Source organism: Ruditapes philippinarum, unplaced genomic scaffold (genome assembly GCF_026571515.1).
Source record: "Ruditapes philippinarum isolate M1 unplaced genomic scaffold, ASM2657151v2 ctg2667_1_1_1_1, whole genome shotgun sequence".
Taxonomy (NCBI): Eukaryota; Metazoa; Mollusca; class Bivalvia; order Venerida; family Veneridae; genus Ruditapes; species Ruditapes philippinarum.
Window position 1 is genome coordinate 86,373 of NW_026852562.1, and position 18,384 is coordinate 104,756.

Here is an 18,384-nt window from a genome sequence, read left to right on the forward strand (position 1 = left end):
TGTCTGTTAAAGGTTTCATGGAACAATATAATAAAACGAATTCGTATAATTATTGATTTAACTCCATTTTATTAATTTTCCTTTTTTTGTTCATGTATGTTGCCCAAGGATACAAATTTGAGAAGTTGATGCGACTGACAAATTGTTTTGATTGTGATTTTTAGACACAAAAGTGCTCGTTGTCTCATTTGTAGTGTTATCATACCAGAATCCGAAATGTCTCAAACAGAGTTAGATGATATACAGCTACAACTGAAAGCAGCCATACAGAATCATCAGGTAAATTGATTATTAAAACTTCGTAAAAGTATTGATTAGTCTGACTGATGTGATTGCTGTGTTGCTGTACCTTTTATTGATTTTCTATGCATAACTTCTATGTAAAATACAAGGCGAAATTTAATTTTAACATATTTTCGTGTAATCATGGAAACCAATTCTATATAAATGAAATTTGTATGTTTCCATTGAATAAAAGAAATAAATATTATGACATTTATGTAGCCTAAATTGCACATAAAGAATTAATTAGCTATTTATTCTATGTAAGATATCCATGCACACTACTGGGATAGTTATTAAAAAGATATATAAATGAATATGTTAAGCTTTAAAGTAACTTAAGATCAAGTAACAAGTTAACTTTTTTGTATTTATTTATTTTCAGAAACTTGTGTCAAAGATTCAGCTTCAACCTCAGGTAAAAAATTCACAGGTCTTTATAAGTTGTTGACAAAAAGATATATAATTTTAAATGTTATTTCTCTTGATTTATGTAATTTATTAACAGTTTATTTAGTCCTTTATTCTCCTATGTATAAAAATTTATCTGTAAGTATATCTAAAGTTTGAGATGTTTTATAAACAACTTTTCTCAATGAATTGTCTCCCTTGATCTCAATAAAATCCAGTGGCTCTAATTTATATTTTTAATGACAATGAAATTTAAAGCATAGCAGTTTTTTGTAAAAAGTAAATATTGTTATTATTATTGAAACAATATCATGTGTATAAATAAACACAGAAATACCCCAGGATGTGTAATATGTTAAAATTGAAAAAAAAAAACTTAAGAGTTAAGACTGTTTGGCAAAAAGTCCAGGTGAGTTGAGTTCATCACCATCTAATCCAACTGAAATCACTTTTAATAAAAGATCTACAATAACAACAAAAGAATTGTGCTATATTGGGTAAATGTACCATATGTAGAGTCAAACCAAAAGAACTTCTATGGTGGGTTTATGAAGTCCAAGTATAAAAGTATAGACTTGCTTACTAATGTTTATGTAAGTTTAATTTTGATGTTTATTGTGATTCCCTGTTCCTTTAAAATAAACCAGAATTTATGGTCTGCATTTGTTTTTCAGGATAATGGTTTGAAGATTCAGCTGCACAACCTACAAAAAGACATTATGAGCATGAGCCAGAAGCAGGTAGATATGCTTCACTTCTTAATTTAATCTTGGACCTTTTCCTTTTTCCTTTCTATTTTTTTCTTTTTTATCAATTTTGAATAAAGGTTTTTATCAGTTACTTATTGCCTCAAATGAAAACATGGAAGTAAAAGGATGAATCCATGAGACAAGCTTATTAGAATAATAAAAATAGCAATAGGTCTTTTATATTATGTTATATTTAACCAGGTTTTCCGAAGGAAAAAAACTGGTTATTAGATTGAGGTATGTCGGCGGGCGGGCGGCGGGCGGCGGGCGGATGGGCGGACGGGCGGGCGTAAACAATTTCTTCTGTGCGCAACTCCTCCTACATTTCTCAATGGATTTTGACCAAACTTTCAACAGAAGCTTTGTCATCAAGTGCCCTGGCGCATATTGTCGGGGTTTTGCGATTAGATAATATTTGACCTAATTATGGCCCTTTGTTTTTTTTCCTTATATAAAATATATAGTGAACAATTTCTTCTGTGCGCAACTCCTCCTACATTTCTCAACGGATTTTGACCAAACTTTCACAGAAGCTTTGTCATCAAGTGCCCTGACACATATTGTTGGGGTTTTGCAATTAGATAATATTTGACCTAATTATGGCCCTTTGTTTTTTTTCCTTATACAGAATATATAGTGAACAATTTCTTCTGTGCGCAACTCCTCCTACATTTCTCAACGGATTTTGACCAAACTTTCTCAGAAGCTTTGTCATCAAGTGCCCTGACACATATTGCCAGGGTTTTGCAATTGGTATATATTTGACCTAATTATGGCCCTTTGTTTTTTTTCCTTATATAGAATATATAGTGAACAATTTCTTCTGTGCGCAACTTCTACATTTCTCAACGGATTTTGACCAAACTTTCTTAGAAGCTTTGTTATCAAGTGCCTGGCACATATTGTGACCAAACTTTCACAGAAGCTTTGTCATCAAGTGCCCTGGCGCATATTGTCGGGGTTTTGCGATTAGATAATATTTGACCTAATTATGGCCCTTTGTTTTTTTTCCTTATATAAAATATATAGTGAACAATTTCTTCTGTGCGCAACTCCTCCTACATTTCTCAACGGATTTTGACCAAACTTTCACAGAAGCTTTGTCATCAAGTGCCCTGACACATATTGTCGGGGTTTTGCAATTAGATAATATTTGACCTAATTATGGCCCTTTGTTTTTTTTCCTTATACAGAATATATAGTGAACAATTTCTTCTGTGCGCAACTCCTCCTACATTTCTCAACGGATTTTGACCAAACTTTCTCAGAAGCTTTGTCATCAAATGCCCTGACACATATTGCCAGGGTTTTGCAATTGGTATATATTTGACCTAATTATGGCCCTTTGTTTTTTTTCCTTATATAGAATATATAGTGAACAATTTCTTCTGTGCGCAACTTCTACATTTCTCAACGGATTTTGACCAAACTTTCTTAGAAGCTTTGTTATCAAGTGCCTGGCACATATTGTCGGGGTTTTGTGATTGGATAATATTTGACCGAATTATGGCCCTTTGTATATTTTTTCCTTATACAGAATATATAGTGAACAATTTCTTCTGTGCGCAACTCCTCCTACATTTCTCAACGGATTTTGACCAAACTTTCTTAGAAGCTTTGTTATCAAGTGCCTGGCACATATTGTCGGGGTTTTGTGATTGGATAATATTTGACCGAATTATGGCCCTTTGTATATTTTTTCCTTATACAGAATATATAGTGAACAATTTCTACAGTGCGCAACTTCAAAAATTAAGCAAAAATAAAGTATTGTTTACCTTTCTAAAACATTTGGGGAAAAAAGGCGAATAGACAAAATAAAATTTCTCAATCATTTTTGTTTGAGGAATATTAAAAAAGCCATAATTCCTCCTAAAAATTCAATTAAAAACAAATGCCCCTTCATGACAAAGCTTCTGTGAAATATTTTGCTGAAAACCTGGTTGCATCGCATTGCGATGTTCCTTGTTATTGATTTCACACATATAGAAAGACATGTAAGCAGTGATTTTGCTTTGCATAAAATAGATACAGAATATATAGGCCTTTTACAATTGCAGAGTGTTAAAAATTTCTATGTAAATTTGAAAATTTCCAAAAATATTTCATTTGATCAGCTGTGTCCAAACTTTTCATAATGCTTGGAGTGAAAATATCCTTTACATGTGTGCATTGTTAATCGGAAAAAAAAAAGATTTTTTTTTAGATTACTGTACTAAATTTTCCCAATTTATAATGCATCTGTTCGTGCCTGTATGTCTTGTTAGTATTTTATTTACCATTGTACTAGTCATAAGCTGATCACAACACTTAATCCAGAGACCAAGAAATTTCAAGTCAGAGAACTAAAGCATAACAGTGATGATAGACCAATGCAGCCAGTATAGAGCTAGGCATTGTGTGTAATCGAAAAAATAACATTATATATGTACATTGAATGATTCATTGTCACTTGCTTATGGTATACATGTATTTTGTAAATTGTCCCTATTTTAGAAAATAGCTGTTCAGAAGCTAAGAAAGGATTTAATTGAAAGACAACCCAAAGGCAGAGACAATAACGAGGTATTTATAGCTTAATAGAAACATGAAGAAAATGAAGAAAACACAAGTTCTTGGTGCATTTATTACTGAAAATCTAAGTGCAAATAAAAAAATAGAACCACATTGCAGTTCATGAATACTTGTTCTGTGTAAGCAAAAGGGCTTATGTCAGTTGAAGATATGAAGTATTTATTTAGAAATATTGATTACCTGAAACCAAATGGCACAGAAAAAATATGTAGGAATACTTTGTTTTGTTGGGATTTTAACTCATATGTCAAAGTTTCAGCTTAACTGCCAGGGAAGACCTCCATGTTTTATTTCAGGCCCATGCTCAGAGTAGAACCACAACATTCTGTAAGCTAACTGGATAGCTTTCTCACATGAAAGAATCCAATGTCATTAGGGGATTCCAACACACTGGTGAGAGGCAATAGGTATGAAAATGGCATTTAACCAACTAGCTATGTAGAATCATTTGTAGGGCTATCTTGATCCTATTTTAGAAACTTAAAAGTGGAAAAAAGTAAAATATTTATTTTAGAAAGTTACTGTATAGATATAATTTTTTGTAGAATTTGGAAAATATAAGAGAAAAGCCTGTAGAATCAGTGCCTAAAAGGTCCACAGTACCGGTACAGACTGTCTCACCACTACGTGTTCCACAATATCTTAAATCACCTGGATCTCAAGTAAGTTATCAAAGGTTTTCTTCTCACAAATCTTAACTTTACTCTGTGTTCCCTAGTATCATAATGAGAATGTCTTACAGACAATTACTGCTTCTTACCTTTTAGTATAATAATCACTAAAACTTCTGGTTATGAAAGCTAATCTTGTTATTATCCATCTGAACTCCTTGTACTTTATTGTCTAGCTTTATTTGTCATCCAATGAAAACACTGTGTTTCTTAAAAATTCTGTGTGTTAATTTTCTTAGAGGAACAAAAGTCGATACTGTATCAACTTCTGTTCATAGTTCCCTTCTATTTTTCATACTGCTTCCTAGAATCACTCTTGTTGATGTTTCTTATTTCTGTAGAACAGCACAGATGAACACTAACATACATGTATATGTAGTATCATTATTTATGTTACATGGTATCTTAAAGTACCAGACTCTTCTTAAAGTACCAGACTCTCTTCTTAAAGTACCAGACTCTTCAAGATTTCCTCTTTTAACTGTGCTATATGTCTTACATGTGCAAGGCTGTTTTCTTTAGAGTCAGTTTTGATTTATGAATTCATTACAAGTGTTTACTAAATTAATGTTTGAAAATGTATCATTACCCTCCTTGATATAAAATGCATTTTGTGAGCCAATCATGACCTAGGTTTTTTTTAAATGAGAACTCAATAAAACTGACAATTTTAGCATATAAACAGTGTTAAAATATCATTATCATATATGCATTAATTATGATGTGTGTTTTTATCATTGTTATCATTTAAATGAAATTAACATAAAAAATAAACATTTTAAAGTTTGCAGGCTTTACTGCCTTAAGCTTATTTGAGATTTGTAAGGTGTTATTGTAAGTTTTTTTCTTTGTTTTTTTTTATTAGGAGTGTTTACTAGAGGAACAAAGAAGACATAAATCAGCATTAAGAACTCCAGAGAAGAAGCATTCAAAACATCTTGATCCTTCTTGTGAAAGGGCAAGAGAACTTAAAAAGGTAAAATCTTTCAAATAATTTATAACAAAAAGTGAAATTTAAAAAAAAAAATCCCTTCAATAAAAGCAAGGAGATTTTAGGCAACTGAAACTCTGTTTTTATTTCTGTAAAAACTGGACATATTTGTCATCATGTTGAAATATTTTGATGTTTTTTTTGTTTGTTTGCAGAAACTGGACTTCATGGCATGTATTGACCTAGTGCCTCCAGATTCAATAAGAGGTAAAAAATGGTTATCTTGAATCAGTTTAATCTTGACAGTAATAATTACACATGTGATAAAGAATTTAAACTTGACCTTTAAATGATATTGACCTTGAAGGTTGCTTAAATTTTGTTTTTGTTATTAACAACTGTAGTTTTGAACAAAGCTCTTTATATATTCTTTGTAAGTTTGATATATGAGTTTATATCCTTGTTTCATACCAACATTTTGATACAATTGAAAGCAGAGGCTGAAAAAAAAGCATTGAAATAACATTTTCTTGGCAATATAATTACTGTTAAATAACTTAATGAAACTTTTCTTCACTGTTTAAAATTTCATTTGAGTCTGGGTTTTACTGTATTCAGATACTCCAGGAAAAAGGTCAGAGAGGAAAAGAAAAAGTACAAATAATCCAAATTTTGCATATGGATTTGAACTGGAGGTAAGAAATTTTGTGTACAAGATCAAATGTAAACTGTACAATATAAAAAAAGTATTCCTTATCAGGTCTTGAGTGGAGGCTTGTGAAATTAAAATACCCTTTCAATGCATTTAGAAATACAGATTGCTTTAAACACACCTTGCCGATATGTACATTATATGATTTTTCTCAGTCCATCTGCGGGTAATGTATATTTGGCAAACTTTGTCTTTTTAGGTACATGTATATCAAATTTATAAGTGTTGAGATGACAGAGTTTTTCATTTTTATGATTTAATCAGTACAATATGTGAAAAAGGCAAAATTAACAGGGTTTTTATATGTTCATGAAATAAAACATGATACCTGAATACAACATGAACAAGCTGGAAACAATGTATAGTACATGTATATTCTCATGTTTCATAAGCAGTTGTATTGAAAGAAAACCAACCATGTAAAACAATATATAATACATGATATAACATTTATATCTATATTCCTTAACTCTCCAGATTGCTTTAGGAACATGAAGCAATTATATCTGAATATTTCATGAAGAATGGTAAAGATTTAAACATGATGATAATAGAAATATATATGTCATGATTATTGTTTTTGTATTTCTAGAGAAGACCAAAGCTTACAAACTTTTTAGCAAGTGATTATTTTGGTGCCAAAAAGACTAAACGTGAGTAGATATATACTAACCTTTTTTATTACATTTCATGAAACTTCACTTTCAAGGAACTCCACGGAGGTCCAAAAGCTTAGAAAGGTTAACTTTGGTACTAAAAACCAGAAAAATATGCAAAAGATGATAAAGAAATCTAAAAAAAAAATTTCCAGTTCTGTCATGTCAAAAAACATCAATTGAGTCCCTTTTTACATTGTTTTACATGTTTATTATTGTGATATGAAGGTCTGAAATAAGCATTGCATATTGAAGCCTTTACAACAACTTCAACCTGTCTCCCAAATCTAATATGTTATCTAAAGTAAAATTTGAATTTTTATTTAAAATGGCCCTGTAGTTAAAGATTGCAGTATGTTCTTTTTAAGGACTGTACTTTAATTCAGAATTTGACTTTGCTTTCATTATTGTCATATTTATAAATTGGTTTTAACTTTTTCTTGGTTTTAACTTTTTCTTTGTTATTTTAGCTAAACCACCGATATCTAAGTCAGAAAATACCTCACCAAGTGCTAGTAGACCTACAACTCCTGTGAGCCCTAATGCTAGGCCTGTAAACAACAACCACCAAAATACAAAAGAAAATATGGTAAGATTATACTAGGAAGAGTTTTAGAAATAGCTTGAAAATTGTTTACATATTGTCAATTTGTGATTTTGAATCACACTTTAAACTACTAGTAATATCATACCAGAATTTTACACATCCTGTCTTAATATCAGTTAAAGCGACCTTCAGTTTCTAAAGGTTAAACATGTTCTTTATAGATAAATCATTTCATATAATTGTCAAATCAAAAGAATTTAGGTGGAAGGTGAAATTTGCTGATGATAAAATAAATAAACGATAAGGAAATCCCATGTCATCTTATTTTAACATCACCTCCTACAGTTTTTGGGCAGGATTGGTCTATAGTGATGCAGGAGGAAGAAAGCAATACATGTACTGGTATATTAATTTGGTAATAGAAATACTTATTCAATGTTCTCTTTTCAGCCTGAAAACACTGTATGCCATATATGTCATCTTGGAGGTCAATTAATACAGTGTGACTCGTGTAGAAATATATATCATCTAAAATGTTTGATCCCACCATTAACTATAGTACCTACAGGAACGTGGAGTTGCCATAAATGTCAGGTAAAATTGATATTAACCCTTAATGTGCAGGAAGCAAAAATGGTCAGCCTCTGCCACAAGTATAGAGTCAGCACAGACTGCTTATCTGTGCAATCTGATCAGGCTCTATACTTATCTTTGTTGTATTTTCATATTAAAATCTCCTTAACTTTAAACAAACATTTCAAAATTCAAAGCAGGATAAATCAATTACATAAAATCAGAAACTTAAGGGTTAAACATACTTAATACATAAACCATATAAGTTCAGCCAATTATATAGAGTTATTAGTTTTAATAAACTAATGTGATCTTTAAAGTTAAAAAAAAGACTAAATCTGCTGAATGATTGTTAGCTTTTGTTTGGTATATTACTGTACTTTAGTAATTGTTAACCTAAAAATAAAGGTAAAATAAAGTTTTTACATCATTTGTTCAAACTTTACTCGTATTTTAATCATTGTTGAATTTAATTGAAAACATAAGAAAAGTCCATTTTAATTATTTCTGATAATTGTAATTTCTACATTGTCATTTGCAGGAATCTTCCCAGAAGTGTTCAACCATATCTCTCTCAGCTGTTAATAATTACATATCTAATAAAACAGGTAATGTGTACACTGATAAAACATTAGTAATTTTACATTGAACACAGTGTGGTCTTAGCTAATGATAGCCTGATCATTGCAGTGTTTTTACACGCCCCAAATATTGTTGGCATTTATTGTTTTTACGTGAATTTGTTTTTAAAAAGCCAAGGGCATTGAGTTATATATCTATTGCCTCTGAATTCATGGGTTAAAGTTTATTTTAGATTGTAGTATCAGTATCATAGTTAAACTTTGTGATGAACCTAGATGTCGCTAATTGTATCCAATATATATGTGTACTGTTAAAGGGATAAAAGAGTTACATTGAAAATAGTGTTACATAAAAATTGAAGTCACCAACACGGTCATGAAACATTATACGAGGGATGATCAAAAATTAACCGGACTTTGTAAATGATTCTTAACCTGTTAAATGAATTTACATAACAATACACGGAAAATAAATCGGAATCTATCCCCTAAATGATAAAAAAATACCAACAAGAAATATTAACAAAGAAAAAAGTTATGATGTTATTGGCATGCACATGTAAAGCAAGGCGGCGCACGGTATAACTTTAAAATTGACGTTAACGACGTCACAAGCGTATTGTCCTTAACGGAGCAGATTTTTACTCATTCACGGAGTAGGCCAATATGTGGTACAGTCATGTTATTGATACGGCGGATCCACTGCCTATATATATTTCTGTACAAGTGGGTATCATATTGTATTGTAATAGGTTGAATGGTGATAAAGAGCTCCTGTAATGATGCAAACTTCCGTTATTTCCTTCTGTAACTTGATTGTTGAAAAAGTCGCACATGCAATTAACTATATTATGTATTACAAATAATGTAAAATAATGTTGCTGAATGATAATGTAACATACATACGAAAACAAAAACAGAATAATACAACTATGATCAAAATTATCATTATTTTAAAATAAATAAAACGCATAGCCAATTTGAACAGTGGCTGTTAAATTGTTGACACAATTTCTCCATAAGACTACTGCGTAAAATAAGAAAATAATTGATACAATTGTAAACCAAGAATACAATACATGTAATTAATGGAATTTAATGCATTAACTATTATCATTTTAAGATCCTCAGAGTTGACTGCACCGTCCCGTTGTTACTGTCGAACATCGTTGACAATGTTCGCAGTCAATCGACTTTCATTTTTCAACGTCTTGGCGATTGACGTCACCAACGTCCTTGCAAATGTCTTTTTTCTGTCTCTCCCTTACTTGTTTCTATTTCTCTATTATCCTTTCTTAATCTTTTAAGCTAATGAAAAAATATGCTGTAGCTTTCTGGAACTTTTCCCTTGATAGCCATCATCTTTTTCTACGTTTTAAACAGTTTCTCGTCTTACATTTGACAATTTTTTCCTATTGATCGATTTTCGAGACATTCAGACGACATAGTTTTAACGAGAGTATTTCATTAACATGACTGATACGTTTGAATTGTGATGGTAAATATAAATTTGGTTTAAATGAAGTCATTTTTTACTGACAACGTCAAAGATATCCTACATGACGTTTTGGCGTATTTTGAAATCTAAATGTGCCATATTGTAAAATACACGTAGCATAAAGCGCCTCATGTCAAGGCGAATTTACGCACTGCGCCGGGTGTGCGTTACCATGGTTTTTGAATTCGCTGTTACGGACAAGCTATTTGCGTTATCAGATTAGATATAGTATCAGTTTACAGGTATTGTTTTCCGATTAAGTGTGATATATAACAATAAGTGATAGGATGAAAATTCTTCAATTGCCAGTCACAGTCCGGTTTATTTTTGATCATCCCTCGTACACTACAAAACATAAGTAATTTTACATGAATAGAAATGAAAGTTTTTAAATAAATACAATATTTGGTTTAATAATGTATGTTAAAAAATGAAATATTTCAGGGAAAGAAGAAGACAAACGGAAACTGCTGAAAAGAAGTGCTGAACTGCTGCAGGAGAAAACCCACCTTGAAAACAGATCTAAACAACTTAACGAGATTTTAGCTGTAAGTATATGTACCTGACATCAATTTTTAGTTGTCAGATTTATCTTAAAATGAAATTTTATCAATGTGGCTCTATACTGGTGTCAAAAGCAAATACATTTTGATTTAGAAGAGTGATGTTTAGAGATACAAAGTTCAATATTGTCATGACATTACACAAGTAATATTGAAGGAATTAAAGCATAAGTTCCAAAAAAAACAATGAGTTTAAGAAATGTAAGAAATTTATTTAAATGTACATGTATTAAGATACATTTGTAATTGTAAAAAGTTTAGTTTTATTATCTCCAATTTTTGAAGAAAATTATAGCTATTGTTATGCTGGTTTTTGTTAACCTTTTTATTAAGGTCCATTTTCTCAGAACCTATAAATCTAAAAGCTATCTACTTGAAACTTGGTATACATGTTTGTTGTCATGTAAGGACACAATTTCAATGTGGTAGATTATTCTAAAATATGTTTTTGCAAAGTTATGCCCCCTTTTTCTATGTTGCTTTAATTGGAGTATCCAGCACTCAGAAAAGTTGACATGTCTTGATGTAAATGTTGTAGAACACTGACTACATTCATTAATGGTGACAAAATATTGCTCTTAGCAGATTGAGAATTATGTAAAAATGAATAAGTCATCTTAAAAATTGTTGTAGACGTCTTGTGGTAAAATGTTTTAATATTGTATACATGATTTCTTTCCACATTTCAGAGACAGGGTGTTAGAAAACAGGAGTTAATAGAGATTAATCTAAAAGCCAAACAGTCTGTTGAAAACCTGAAGAATTTTGTGAAAGCTGTCCAGTCTTCCTAACATATTCTCTTTACCAGTAATTTTTAAATAATTTATCAAAACATAAGCTTATTAAAGTGTATAAAGCTATATATTTGCTGACTGAGGATTGTAAAATTATTGTTTATATTGTGATTAATATGATGACAGAATACATAGAATGAAAAAGTCATCAGTATATTTTATTGAAAGCGAGTGATATATGCATGAAATCGTCGCCAAACATAGTAAAAATAGCTGCTGAATATTTTGTTCCAGATTGTTTTATTCTGTTTTCTTACAATATTCATTTACATGCATATTAAATTACATAGAAGTTATATTTAACAAATCTTTCAAGAAACAACCATTACGTTTTGAAAAAAAAACATAACTTTACTGTTTTTAATTTTTTTATAAGATATTGTATCATATAAAGCTTTATACACTTTAAGATCTTGTATGTCAACCATTTTTATGTTTTGTCAATGTTGGTTCCTACTACATCTTGCCATTATAACTGGAATCATGAAATTAATTCAAATCATAACAATTAAATCTTCATGAAAAATTAGTTTTGTATCCAAGTTTCACAGAAACATTTTCAGCTGTCATTCATTTTCCTCTATATTTTAGTACTTGTGCAGTGTTCAGATTTTCAATAAAGCTAAAACAAAGAAAAAATAGAACAACATTGAATGTAGAATACCAACTTATTACACTTTCCTCCATTATATTAAAATAGTTCATGTTATACAAAGAATGTGTACAGATCAAAAGACTTTTCAATGAAAATATAGAAAATGTAAACAAATTACACGACACTACATTGATTGTAAAATACGTGTTCAAATTACATGACTACATTGAATGTAAAGGGGTGCTCAAATTACAGAATCGTTTAAATTACATTACTACATTGCTTGTAAAGGGGTGTTCAAATTACCGAAACGTTCAAATTACATGACTCTGCATTGAATGTAGAGAAAGTGTTCAAATTACATCAGTAAAAAGAATCTGTTATAAGAAATAAAATGATATTGTACAATATTTAACCAAAATAATGAATACATGTACCGGTATGTAAAATTTGAGTAAAAAAATGAACTAATTTGAATACTGTATTTGTAATTAAATTGATTGAATTTATACCAACAGAATTTGTTACTAGCATTTCTTTTAAAACCACAATTTTATTTGATTGTCCTAAGTGTATTACTTGTTGTTTGTTTAAGTTTTGTACTTTATACATTGGTGTAGATTTAGATAAGTTTTGATTTTATTCTCATTTAAAAGGGTTTAGATATATTTAAAATTAAATAAGTCCTCCATCTGACTGTATTTTATCATTTTTGAAGTACCAATGTCTCTCTGGAAGGTCCAGTTTAAGCTTCTTATTTACTGTTATTTACTGTTAAAGCAAAACAATTTTTTTTAATGAAATTTCTCATAGAACACAATAAAATATACACTGTATAAAGTAATTTACTGAACCAATAAATCAAATGTGTTAAATGGAAATTGATTTTTTGTCAATTATTTATGAAGCATTCAAATGCTTAGCTGAATTTCCCAAAGATTTTGGAATTATTGATATATATTTCTTTATTTCCTCCAGTTTTGAAGAGTACATACATATACAATACATTTCTTACAAAAAAGTACATAAATCATTACATGTACATAAATGTATGACTGACAAACATATAAATACATGTATAATTATATAAATGTAACAAATATTGAATAAACACAGAATTGATAAATAATATAAATAAGGTAAATAATTTTTAACATAGAAACAATATATACATATGGGGAAGCAAACGAAAATTTTGAAATATTGTTTTCAGCAATGTATCCTCTTGCTAAAGATTCTTATTGGAGCGAAACAAAAGTATCTTTGGAGGATATACAATATAGATGTGCCTGTAACAATGGTTAATGTAACAAATATTGAATAAACACACAATTGATAAATGATATAAATAAGGTAAATAATTATTTAACATAGAAACAATATATACATATGAGGAAGCAAACGAAAATTTTGAAATATTGTATTCAGCAATATATCCTCTTGCTAAAGATTCTTATCGAAACGAAACAAAAGTATCTTGGGAGGATATACAATATAGAGGTACCTATAACAATGGTTAATACATGTACTTATAACGCAATTAAACAAATACATATATATTTAACATCACAGCCAGTTCATCGAATATACACCTTTGATGAAAGCTTTGAAACTATACACTCTAGTCTCGTCGCTAAGATAAAAAGAAGTAAAACCACGAAACATTTCAATGACCTGCAGGTCAGGGGAAAGTGCAATTAGGTTTTGAAGAACACAATAAAATATACACTGTATAAAGTAATTTACTGAACCAATAAATCAAATGTGTTAAATGGAAATTGATTTTTTGTCAATTATTTATGAAGCATTCAAATGCTTAGCTGAATTTCCCAAAGATTTTGGAATTATTGATGCATATTGACTTAAAAGTCATTTACACAATGTCAAGTTTCAAGTTTATGTACATAGCACATATGATCAATTTTTAATGTGACAATGTTTACCTAGAATTGTAAACAATTCATTTAGTAAATTTTAATGTATTTTTAAATTTTGTTCAACAGATTTGACAGCTGTTATGATTACAAGGTGCTGAAATTATCTGCTTCATTGTGAATGTATATGTGAATAATATACATATATTTCTTGATAATGTTTAACAATTCAGAAATAAAAACCCAATAACTTTGTCTTAAAGAAAAACAATATGAAATGCAACAATTATTTACATTTATGGTTTGTTTTTATTCTGCAAATGTGTTGTATGCTGAAATTGATATAAAAATATCAGGTTTTATCACCCCATTTCCTTACATCAATCTGTCTGAAGAAAACCATTTGATCATCCTTTTTTAGAGAAAAGTTCAAAGTAAGAACATACAGTTGTAAATACTGGTAATCTAGGTTGTATGCCACTATGTAAATTTAGAAATAATTTGGTTGCTGATCTCAATGACTCTCCCTAGTCTTCCAGTGAAAAGTAACCTGGAAGGTAGCCTATAAGTTATGGCATGTATGTTATCCTTCATAGTAAACAGTGCAGGTCATGATCAGATGGCACAAATGTGCACTGGTTGCATGGATAAAATTACATACAGTTCCTTCCAGCAGACGAAGAGTTGTATCATTGTCATTGCAGCGTGTCTGTATGGGTCGGTCATTAAATATAGGTAGTTATTATCATTTTATAGAATAATGCTTTTAGAAAGCTTTCAGTTTGTAGAATGCTTTTACTTTATTGACCTTACATAAAAACTAATAGATAAAATTCAAGAAATATTTTAGTCCATTCATTTATATCAAGATGTAGTGAACAACAGGCTTATTTTTTTGTTTTTGACATAATTTGTAAATGTCCAGTTGTCAGTTATTATCATGGGATTTAACAGTGTTGGAGCAGTACTTCTAGACTCTTGCAGAAATCATGATCACAAAGTAGGAAAATACTGCATCTTTTTTGCCTTTTACATTTTCATTCATTATCGTATTCAAATAGATATGAAGATTCTAAAGTGCATTTCAGCCGGTGTAAAGGTGTGATATGCCAAAATATGATATTTAGTGCTGTACTCACTTTTTAGTCACCTTCATTATCATTTAATGAATATGTCATTTCACATTTGAGAGGTTTATGTTTAACAGACAAAGTCTAAGCTGAAAACTAGATAAATGCAGTGGAGATCTTGTATACGTTGTTCCGAAAAGCAAAAAAATATGCACCATTATTTGTTAAACCGTAGTTTTCCAAAGTGCTGAAATATATCAGAAGAAAAATGAGAATAAAGGATTCTGTCAAAGTTGGCAATTATCATTGTAGATTATCGATTCTCCCAAATTCCACATTTTTGTTTAATTTGTTTATTTACAGAATTATGTGCAAAGTTCGTCGAGTATATTTTTTAGTGTTTTCTGTATTTTGCTTTATTTTTGATGTCTTTTTATTATTGAATGTTGTGTTACTTTTTGCATTTATTTATTCATTTATTTTAAATTTTTAAAATTTATATTTCTATTTTTCCATGTTGTTACTTTCAAGCTTGATTTTTTAAAAATCTTTCTTTTATCCCTGTAAATTGTTAATATTTCTTTTTCATATGAACTTGATGGTAAAATAATGTCAAAAATAAATTGTTTTTATAATAAATTTGCCTGTTTGTCTGTTTTTCTTTTATTTGGTTGAAGATAAGTTTTAAATACGTTTGCAGTTCCTTTTAGGTGTTCCTGGACTTGCTATCATCATCTACCTATTTTGCCAGTCTCCACACATTTATGTCTCCTGCATTCTTTGGATAGTAACCCTTGTGAGCAGTTCAGCCATTTTCCCCGGGTTACGGTAATTTGTTTCCACAAGAAGTTGTTAAGGTCATAAAGCATAAATTTTGACAAATTTTGTTGAACTGAATAGAAGTAAAGTCTCTTGAATCATCAGTCTATAGACCAGTATACATTCCCCCACTTATCAATTAAGAATATACATGTAATCATAATAATTAGACTCCAACACTATTTCATGGCACCTAAATTCTGCACCAGTATTGAATTTTATTGAATTTTTCTTCCTTAATTAACTGCTAACTTTTCCATGTCAATCGCTTGAAACTGTGGTGAAAGACATACCATAAGACTGAAATTTAACTGCAGTACATCACAAGTTGTACCCATGACTTGATCTTGCAAATACATAGACATAGACTATATATGTACAAATAATGCTACTTGCTTGGCTTTCTACTGCTACTGAAAAAGTTTAATGTATGTCAGTAAATAAAGTAGCATGCTTAAGAAACTCCACCGAGTCCAAATGCTTAAAAATATACAAGAGCTATCAGTGATCACATGTGTCGCCTGATGATAGGCTATTGTATGTTGCAGCTACTGTCTAGCAGAAGACACAGAAATCATCAACAGGTCAAAACACGTCTTTTGTTCAAGGGCCATTACTCAGCCAAAATCATTCAACCAGAAAACCTGTTCAATATGTGCAAGTTCTTGAGGTACCAATCAATCCTGTAAAGTTTCATTTAATTGCATTAGTAGTATAAAAGAAGTTGTCCAAACAAGTCTTTAAAAAATAAAAATCACTAAAGGGCCATAACTCTGACAAAAATCACTGAACCGAAGATATGCTAACTAGACTTGGTACTGATCATTTCTGTTCAGTTTGGATGAATTTGTACCAGTAGTTTCTGATGAGTAGTCTGGACTAGTTTTGTGACAGACGACAGAGAAGTGATCCCTATACATAGGTTTACATAATAGCAGCAACATAGAAAATACAAGTTCAATCCCAATCTATGATCTAAACCTTTGAGCTAGTGGCCTTAGTCTTAAAAGCAACACATCATCTCATTATGTTGATCATACATGTACAATGTTTGTACCAATTAATTGGTGAAAAAGTCATGGACCAAACACAAGTATAAACTTTTTCAAACACACACATTAACAGTCACAAGGGTAGCACTGTATGTTTATTACAAGGGGAGTAACTGGTATTTATGTTCAAAGTATACCATTAGTTGTTTCCCTTTTTTTGATGACGCAAGCTGATAAATTATTTTGTTCACTCGGTACCTTTTATTGAATTGTATGCTCAAAATAAACCGTTAGTGGTTTCCCTTTTTTATAATTCATTTGTCTGTTTAAACTTTCAATCGTGTAGTACTCAAGGCTTGAAACTGAGGTTTGAAATTAGGTCACTAGGGCAGATGGCATATTGAAATTACAAGCCTAATATTACATTGGGAATATTTTTTTTATTGTTAGTACTTTCTTTCAAAGCATGGGAACATTCATTCTTGTCCAAGTTGAATTTTTAACACAAGTTATCTTTAGTTTCTGCTTTTTAGAGTAACCGGTGCTGTTGGCATATAAAGACATAATGATGTTGGCTAAATGTGCTTAGATTATCAGACATCTATCTTAACCATATAGCCACCACGTTCCTCAATTTCATGCTTTTTTATTCAAATGTATTTGAATATACATGTACATATTTTGAATTATACATGTATATGTAAAGCTTGTAATCTATTTCAATATGAGATCTGCTCTAGTGACCTAATTTCTAACCACAGTTTCAAGCCGTAAGTACTATATGATTGAAAGTTTAAACAGACCAATAAATTACCAAAAGAGAAAACCACTAACGGTATATTTTGAGCATACAATTCAATAATAGGTACTGAGTGAACAAAATAATTTACCAGCTTGTGTCAAAATACTTTTATGATAAAAACTAGGAATACTTGAGCATTTTAGGGTAAAAACGCACAGGAAAAAGTGGGAATGGAGAGCTAGGGCCTTCAAATATGAAAACTGTATAAACATTATTTAACCTGTTAATTAATGCATGTTCTTCTTCTATGTATTGGCAGGGCTTTTTTCCTTCTATAGCAGGGGCCATTATAGGACTGCTTCCCCAAAGAAAAATTCTTTAAAATCATGCAGTTTTCCCTAAAAATTAAATTTACATAAAGTTCTTCCCCTTTTGCAAATATACTGTGTAATTTTTCCCCAAATTAAGGACAGGGCTGCTTCCCAAACCTGTGAAAAAAGCCCTGATTGGCTACATATGGTTTAAAATACTAAAACAACTCTCTTGCATTAATAATAAATCTTTTTATTCTTCAAACAAGTTCTTTCTTCAGTACATGTTTATGGTTCATCACTAACGCTGGTTCATTTACATAAGTACATTAATATATATATACACAAATAAATCTAAATTTAATATTTCAATAAAACATAACGTCATTATCACATACATAATGGGCAAAAAAATACCAATAAATTAAATTTTTTTGTT

General features: G+C 30.3%; 2 protein-coding genes across 2 annotated transcripts; both read left to right on the forward strand.

The window, feature by feature from the left end:
- Positions 1 to 80: 80 nt before the first annotated feature.
- On the forward strand, positions 81 to 4,037 carry LOC132717048 (PHD finger protein 21A-like). Its single transcript, XM_060700441.1, has 4 exons — positions 81 to 279; positions 668 to 700; positions 1,368 to 1,433; positions 3,939 to 4,037. Exons 1-4 carry the CDS (start codon positions 217 to 219, stop codon positions 4,020 to 4,022), a joined length of 246 nt encoding a protein of 81 aa, XP_060556424.1. The 5' UTR covers positions 81 to 216; the 3' UTR covers positions 4,023 to 4,037.
- LOC132717076 (PHD finger protein 21A-like) lies at positions 4,030 to 12,543 on the forward strand. The gene is made up of 11 exons (XM_060700476.1): positions 4,030 to 4,053; positions 4,562 to 4,678; positions 5,553 to 5,663; positions 5,834 to 5,885; positions 6,237 to 6,313; positions 6,923 to 6,983; positions 7,457 to 7,575; positions 7,984 to 8,127; positions 8,648 to 8,714; positions 10,630 to 10,733; positions 11,438 to 12,543. Exons 1-11 carry the CDS (start codon positions 4,030 to 4,032, stop codon positions 11,537 to 11,539), a joined length of 978 nt encoding a protein of 325 aa, XP_060556459.1. The 3' UTR covers positions 11,540 to 12,543.
- Positions 12,544 to 18,384: the final 5,841 nt, after the last annotated feature.

Bases quoted from the DNA above. Each gene is read 5' to 3' on its own strand.
- LOC132717048 (XM_060700441.1), top strand. From the start codon at position 217: ATGTCTCAAACAGAGTTAGATGATATACAGCTACAACTGAAAGCAGCC. The intron at 701-1,367 runs GTAAAAAATTCA...TTTGTTTTTCAG, and splicing joins AGATTCAGCTTCAACCTCAG to GATAATGGTTTGAAGATTCA. The intron at 1,434-3,938 runs GTAGATATGCTT...TCCCTATTTTAG, and splicing joins TGAGCATGAGCCAGAAGCAG to AAAATAGCTGTTCAGAAGCT.
- LOC132717076 (XM_060700476.1), top strand. From the start codon at position 4,030: ATGAAGAAAATGAAGAAAACACAA. The intron at 5,664-5,833 runs GTAAAATCTTTC...GTTTGTTTGCAG, and splicing joins GGGCAAGAGAACTTAAAAAG to AAACTGGACTTCATGGCATG. The intron at 6,314-6,922 runs GTAAGAAATTTT...TTGTATTTCTAG, and splicing joins CATATGGATTTGAACTGGAG to AGAAGACCAAAGCTTACAAA.